The 7,702-nt window shown below is 45.0% G+C and overlaps 1 protein-coding gene across 3 annotated transcripts in view; it reads right to left on the bottom strand.

The window, feature by feature from the left end:
• Positions 1–880: 880 nt before the first annotated feature.
• KLHL5 (kelch like family member 5) overlaps positions 881–7,702 on the bottom strand; it is a 29,506-nt gene continuing 22,684 nt past the window's right edge. For 2 of the 3 annotated variants that reach the window (XM_081959796.1, XM_081959797.1), the window contains exons 8-11: positions 7,312–7,536; positions 5,463–5,625; positions 2,497–2,709; positions 885–1,413 (exon numbers count right to left, since the gene is read on the bottom strand). In XM_081959796.1, coding sequence (XP_081815922.1) covers positions 1,185–1,413; positions 2,497–2,709; positions 5,463–5,625; positions 7,312–7,536 — 830 coding nt within the window. In that variant the 3' untranslated portion in view covers positions 885–1,184. Of the gene's footprint in view, positions 1,414–2,496; positions 2,710–5,462; positions 5,626–7,311; positions 7,537–7,702 lie in introns of all 3 variants that reach the window. The other variant, XM_081959798.1, reaches the window with a different exon arrangement.

Raw genomic sequence — 7,702 nt, 5'->3', positions numbered from 1 at the left:
ATTTCCAGGTTCCCTGTAGGGCCGGTTTTCCTTGAAGCCTCCGGAGGTCAAAAAACGGCCTCAAAAGAAGGCCGAAGTCAGCTGGCCAGTGCGTGCATGCCCACTGGAGATGACAGGGCAACACCTCGCGTGCCCTAATAAATGGCTCCGCGTGCCATCAGGGTGCTAGGCTCAACCTTGGAATCTTTTATCTGGCATCAAAACCTCAGTTTCCGAAATTGTTAAATCAGATCATGACATGATCATCATCTACTGAATTTATACGCTTCTCAACCTTACAGCAACTCTCCAGAAATGTTTTTCTTAATATAGCATTTATTCTTCTGCTATGGGTTCCCCCCCCCCCCTTTATTAAATCAACCCTGCTAGGCTAAATTAAAATCCTTGATGAATTTTATTCGATTTCTGAGTCAGATTAACATAGTCCAGAATTTACACTGTTGGAATAATAAAAGGAAATATTTCAAATGTAAATTATGGTTGAATTTCTCATATGACTCTTATGTGGACATTTTTTGCCTCTTATTAAATACCATGTCCTTTCTCATATATTTGAAAAAATGAAAGTTTTCTGGAAACTTGATTCCACAGTTAAAGAAAATATTTAAGAGCAAAGACCCCCCCAAAAAAAAACCCACCTAGAACCAGGTACAATAACAGAATACAAGAAGTCCTCGACTTACAACAGTTCATTTAGTGACCCTTCAAAGTTACAACAGCACTGAAAAAGTGCTTTGTGACTGTTTTTCACCCTTACGACCGTAGCAGCATCCCCATGGTCACATGATTCACATTTGGATGCTTGGCAACTGACTCATATGAATGACGGTCACAGTGTCCTGGGGGTCACGTGATTCCCTTTTGCAACTTTCTGACACGCAAAGTGAGGAGGGGAGCCGGATTCACTTAACAACTGACGCGATTTGCTTAACAAACGGGGCAAGAAAAGCCGTAAAATGGGGCAAAACTCACTTAACAAATTTCTCACTTAGATACGCACATTTTGGGCTCAATTGTGGTCGTAAGAGGAGGATTACCTATACTACAAAATTTTAAAAGAAGCAAAAATCATTTTAAAAGTAAGCTTCTTAAATTAAAAGAAACAAAAGGCGAACTTCAAACTCTACCCACTCCCTCCCAACACTGATGACGTTACCTAGTTTGGTAATGAAATGCCTGCAAGCTCAGACAAGACCCAAGACCCCACATGTGCTGGTCAGCTGTCTTAACCTCCACGTTACCTGTGTCCACTCATTTATCTGAGGATCATATGATTCCACTGTATTAAGGTAGGCTTGTCCATCATATCCTCCCACAGCATACAGCTTATCTCCAAGAAGGCAGACTCCCACCGCATCCCTGCTGATGCTCATGGATGCCACTGCGGTCCACACATCTGTTTTGGGATCGTATCTGGTTAAACAAAAGAAAACCAACAAGTTTCCATTTCATTGGAGAACTGTCAGAGAAACATCTGCACGGGTTTGTACATTACTCCCCTGAAATCCGTTTTGATCTTTTTGATATAATGATCCAACGAAAGGTGAGGCCTTGAAGCCCCCTCTGGTTTCCCCAGGAATTATTTACAGGTAGTCTTCAACTTGTGACCTCAATTGAGCCCCAAATTTAGTTTGCTAAGGGGAGAAATGTGTTACGGGAGTTTTGCCCCGTTTTACAGCTTTTCCCGCCATGTCTGTTCAGTGAATCACTGCAGTAGTTAAACTAGTGACATGGTTGTTAAGTGAATCCGGCTTCCCCTTGACTTTGCTTGTCAGTGTTGTGGCCTGCCAGCAGCCAGTGGAGCTGGCAGCAGATTCGGACGGTGAGGAGGTTGGGGAGGAAGATGGGCCAGTCCTGGAGTCTGGGGAAGGCTCTGAGGAGGGCTCTGTGTCGGAGGCAGAGATGGGGCCAGGGCCGTCTGACAGTTATCAGCTGCCTGCGGAGTTGGACATCAGTGAGGCAGATGAACAGGTGGAGCCTGTTCCCAGTGTGCGCATGCGCAGAGTTGCCAGATGAAGGGAACAGCTAAAGAACAGGGGTCGACTTGGGAGTAAGGCCACAGGTGGACGATGAATGGCCCCTCCCAGAGGAAATGAAAGAGGAGCGAAAGGGGAGTGGAGTTTGCAGGAGACAATTAGTTCGCTTAATTGGTTCATGACTCTCCGAGACTCCTTGCCAGGTTTTGCAGATATCGTCCTGGCAGCTCTCCAAGCCAGAGAAGGTCTGTGACTGTAAATCCTCCCTTGAAAGACTTTGCCGGATGTGAATGAGCAGAATTCACAGTAAATTAATAAAAGGGTTTTTTGTCAGGACAAGGAGTCTGCTTCATGCTCTTGGGAAGCCTCGGTCAGAACACTGTTGTAAGTAGAAGACTGTCTTTACAAGTGAGTGACACGACTCAATGGTTAAAACAACAACAACTGTTAAGTTCACCCGCACCACAATTGTGTCAAGCCTTCGTGCTTAAGCAAAGTTAACCATTTATTGGGGTCGTACCTTTCTACACAATCGGACAGCCTTGATGTCAAGTTAGAAGCTGGCGCATCGTGACCCCCAATAGCATACAGGAAGCCATTCCAGGTCGTCACTCCCACGCCCCCTCTTCGTTTGGACATTTGAGCGCAGGGTGTCCACTTGTTCGTGTGCGGGTCGAAGCATTCGACAGACTTCAAGCAAGAACTTCCATCTCGGCCGCCTATCGCATAGAGCCTGTGAACGTACGCAGAAATGTTAAGAGCGGTTGACATTAGCTATCCGTTTCCATTGCACAACAAAATGAGGCAAAGTCAGTGGTGGGATTCAGCCGGTTTGCACCAGTTCGGGTGAACAGGTAGTTTGAAGGATGCGTTGGCCCCGTCCACCCTCCCCTGTCCCTTCCAGGAGCCTCCACACGGCCCGTTTTGGATGCCAGGTAAGTGCAGGGGCTGCACAGAGGTTCTGGGAGGGCAAAAATCAGGCCTTCCGGAAGTCCGAAAACGGGCTTGTTTCCGGTTTCCAGAGGGCTTCCGGAGCAACTGTTTTTGCCGTCCCGGAAACTCCAGGAAAGCCTCCAGAGCCTGGGGAGGGTGAAAACGCCCCCCCCCCCCCGCCATGGTGCAGGAGGCTGAGTAGGGTAGGCCACACCCACCCAGCAACCAGGCAGAGAAAAAGTTGCTAACGTTTTAGAATCCCACCACTGAATAAAGTGCAAGTTTGAAAAGTCTGAAAAACAACATTGCAAATGTTTCGCAGGTCAAGTTCATCAAGATGGAGCAAACCTCTGCAGTTTTCTAATAATATTTCTTTCTGTTAAGATCCACCTTTAACGTTACGTCTTATAAAGAAAAATGCCCGTGGGAGATTGTATCACCAATGCTGGAGTATAAACTTGAAATTGGAGCAGTTTCTCATGCGTTGTTTCCCATAAATTGCTTTCAAACATGTACAAAAAATTTAGCCAATTGTTGTGAGACTCCTAAGATCTACAATATGGGACTGGAAATTTTTCCAGACATTCCTCCAGGAATAATTCAGAAATGGAAACTATTCATGAAGTAGAATCTGTTCATTTGGTAACTCAATACAAAAGGATTTGGGTGTCAGGCCTAAAGCCATCTTTTCTTTTGGGTCTTTGGCCTGCCACACGTTCTATTATTCTACTATGCCTTTTCTGCTGTGGGAAAATGGGATGGGGGATTGTACGGAGTTAGATGATATGTAGCCATAACAAAATTCTTTCTAGAAAGCCAAGGTCATCCTTTGTCTTTGCACCTGATCGGAACTGGATGGGTGAAAACTGCCAGCATGGCAGTGGGAGATTGGACCGTGTGATGGACTTGTGGGTGTGGGGGACAAGATCTTGAACTTTCAACTGAGTGGGGAAAACTGGGAAGCTTTCAGATTCGGGTTTTCCCAGATGTGCCAACATGGCTCCCTTAATAAATTGGACCTTAGAGAAATCCTTTGCCTTGGACTCCGGTTTACTTTTGGATGCTATTTGGAACTCTGACATGGTTTTTTTTTTCCCCTCCAGAAATTTTCCTCTGATTCCATATGATATTTCTGAACTTGTGAGTTTCCATTGTACATGAAGCGGTATTAAAACATTTATCATAAATTATAGTTATGATTAGTGCTTAATGTAGCAGTAATCAATACTCATATTTGCCTAAAAATAAAACCAGGTCTTATATTAATTTTTCCCAAAGACGCATTAGGTCTCATTTTCCACTTAGGTCTTATTTGGGGGAAATACGGTACTAAACGCAAACGCCTGGCGCCAGTCTCAACTGGGGCTTATTTTGGGGGTAGGGCTTATATTACGAGCATCGTGCTACAGCTTATTTTCTGGTTGGATCTTATTTAAAACATATCTAGTGTTTTAGTAAGAAGTTCTGACAACAGCAATAAGAATACAGGTAGTCCTCAATTTACAACCATTCATTTAGTGACCATTCAAAGTTGCAACACTGAAAAAGTAACTTACAACAATTTTTCACACTTAAAAGACTGTTGCAGCAGCCCCATGGTCATGGGATCAGAATTTGGACGTTTGGCAGCTGGTCCATATTTATGACGGCTGCAGTCTTCCAGGGGTCTTTTGCAACCTTCTGACAAACAAAGTCAAAGGGGAAGCCAGATTCATTTAAAGACCATGTTACTAACTTAACAACTGCCTTGATTCACTTAACAACTGTGCCAAGAAATGTCACAAAATGGAGGAAAATTTATTTAACAATGGTCTCACTTAGCAACAGAAATTTTGGGTTCAATTCCAGCGTAAGTCAAGGATTACCTGTATCAGAAAGTCTTAACTTTTGGTTGTCTGTGTTCTTTCTTTTTTTTCAATCAAATTTTTATTTTTATTCTTTATACATATCAATATGTTCTGACTGAGGCTTCCCAAGAGCATGAAGCAAATTCCTTGTGCCGGCAAAAACCCTGTTTATTAATTTACTGTGAATTCTGCTCATTCACATCCAGCAAAGTCTTTCGAGGGAGGATTTACCGTCACAGACCTTATCTGGCTTGGAGAGCTGCCAGGCCGATGTCTGCAGAACTTGGCAAGGAGTCTCGAAGAGTCATGAACCAATGAAGCGAACTGATGGTCTCCTGCAAACTCCACTCCCCTTTCGCTCCTCTTTTATTCCTCTGGGAAGGACCATTCATTGTCCACCTGTGGCCTTACTCCCAAATTGACCCCTGTTCTTTAGCTGTTCCCTTCGTCTGGCAACTCTGTGCATGCACACACTGGGAACAGGCTCCACCTGTTCATCTGCCTCACTGATGTCTGACTCTGAAGGCAGCTGATAGCTGGCATATGGCCCCGGCCCCGTCTCTGCCTCCGACACAGAGCCCTCCTCAGAGCCTTCCCCAGACTCCAGGACTGGCCCAGGTTCCTCCCCAACCTCCTCACTGTCCGAATCTGCTGCCAGCTCCGCAGGCTGCTGGCAGGCCACAACATTTTGGTTGCCTGCACTTACTTTCCACTTAGTACTGCTACGCCCACTGTACTTCTTGGAGTTGACATACTGGCCACGAAGTTCCATTGCCGGGCCTGTGGATCCCACCTTTCTACTGTGTTGAGGTAGCTCCAACCATCGTGTCCTCCCACAGCATACATTGGACCTTCCAATACTGCTACTCCTTCAAAGAAAGCAAACATCACAAATTGCTCACTTCTGGATCAGAGGTTTCTCCCACTCTTGAAGTGAAAACCAGATCTTTATATTTTCATGAAAGTTTTCAGGGAACATAAAATCTCTCCAGGGAGATGCCCAAGCCTGCAAGGAATATCGTGCCCACAACTTAGTTCTCAGGTAGGATATAAATAACATGAGAAATCAAGTTTATATATATAATGTTGGTTATTACTTGAAACGCTTACTAGCAATAGCACTTAGACTTATATCATCTTCTTTTAATGACTCCATAATCCTTTGCGGGGTGGAGTCTGGGCAACTGAATGGAGCTGAGCGTTTACGGGCCAGATGCCCTTCTGGTCGCCAATGAGGAGTTTTGTTCAGCAGATACATTCTCATTGTGTCCAGTGAGAAAAAAATCTGCCTCTACCTAGGATCGAACTCACAGCCTCCTGATTGTGAGGTGAGAGCACCACTCAGCACTTAGACTTATATACCGCTTCATAATGCTATACAGCACTCTCTGAAAGGCTGATAGAGTCAGCATGCTGTCCCCAACAATCTGGTTCCTCATTTTACCGACTCAAACTTTGAGCTCCGTCGGGATCAAACTCTAGTCTGTGGGCATAGTTAGCCTGCAATGCTGCTTCCTGCACCACCAGGGCTTCCATTGAAGTTAATAATGTAAGATATTTGAAAGAAAGGGAATGTAGGCAGAGATAGTTAAATGGGAGCAGATTCTTGCGTTGGGAAGCCAGGCTCTGCCTGTCACAAGCCACGACAAGGGGTGAGTGGTGGAGGAGTAACACCTCCTTACAAAACCTTGGTCCAGCTGGCCCGGCTGGTAGCACCTCATAAGGGTCCCTTTCCAGGGTTAAAGGAGAAGAGGGTCAACCGTTTTGAAGGCGGCAGAGGGCTCTACGCCCCAACGGCAGATAAAGGGGCAGAACCATCTTCTAGGAGAAGGGAAGCTCTGATTACAAACCTCCACTACCTTGTGGCTACATCCACTACTGCAGGGGTGTCCAAACTTGGGAACTTTAAGACTTGTGGACTTCAACTCCCAGAATTCCCCAGCCAGCATGGCTGGCTGGGGTATTCTGAGAGTTGAAGTCCACAAGTCTTAAAGTTCCCAAGTTTGGACACCCCTGCACTACTGGACACCCCTGCACCCCTGCACTACTGCACTACTGGAAAAGGCTTCAGGAGGCAACCTCCAGGCAAAATCCGGAGCCGGAGTCCCGGAAGCAGTTCGTGACTGTGTACAACCACGTTCTGGTAACTCCTGTGACGCAGCTGGAACCCATCGTATTGGCTCTGCAGTTCCACTGGACTATTTCAGCAACATGGAGATGGGGGATCTGCTGCTTGGGTAACAATCTATCCTCCACATTAATCTACCCAGGCCTCGTGCTCTGGAGAGGACACTCCAGCTTTGACCTCTTCCCAGAGCATGATAACCGTAGTCTTTTGAGACTGATGGATGCCAATGTAACTAGTACGAATTTATAGCTCTAAATTGAGACCCACCAATATAGCTAACATTATTTAACAGTTTTAAAGTTAATTCCCCCGCCAACAACGAACCCACAAATAAAACATTGGAATCGCTTACTTGAGTTAATCTGGTAAGAGCTCAACTCATAACACCTTTTTTAAAAAAACAAAAAATGCAAATATGTATACGTACCAAGCCCGTGCCTGTGAGTTGACATGGGTGGCATCACACTCCAAGTTTTTGTCTTGGGGTTATAACACTCCACAGTATTCAGTGTTTTTAGCCCGTCTCTACCTCCGACGACATACAATTTATCATCTAACACGGCCACTCCAAACTGTAACCTTCTCCCATTCATGTTTGCAACAGGAGTCCACATATTGGTACGGAGATCGTATTTCTCAATGCTGGTTGCTCCTTAAGTAATAGTATAATATATGTTTTTTTTTAAAAAAAGAATAATTGGAACAATAATTGCAGTTCTATGAAAATGAAACTCAGAGGACACCATGCAGAAGGTTAGGAATATTCTTACTAATTAAATAGGCCACATCTAAACTGAGACTACTATTTATGCTTGAAC

Source organism: Natrix helvetica (assembly GCF_964273705.1).
Source record: "Natrix helvetica genome assembly, chromosome: 7".
Classification (NCBI taxonomy): domain Eukaryota; kingdom Metazoa; phylum Chordata; class Lepidosauria; order Squamata; family Natricidae; genus Natrix; species Natrix helvetica.
This window is presented reverse-complemented; position numbering and strand designations above follow the sequence as displayed.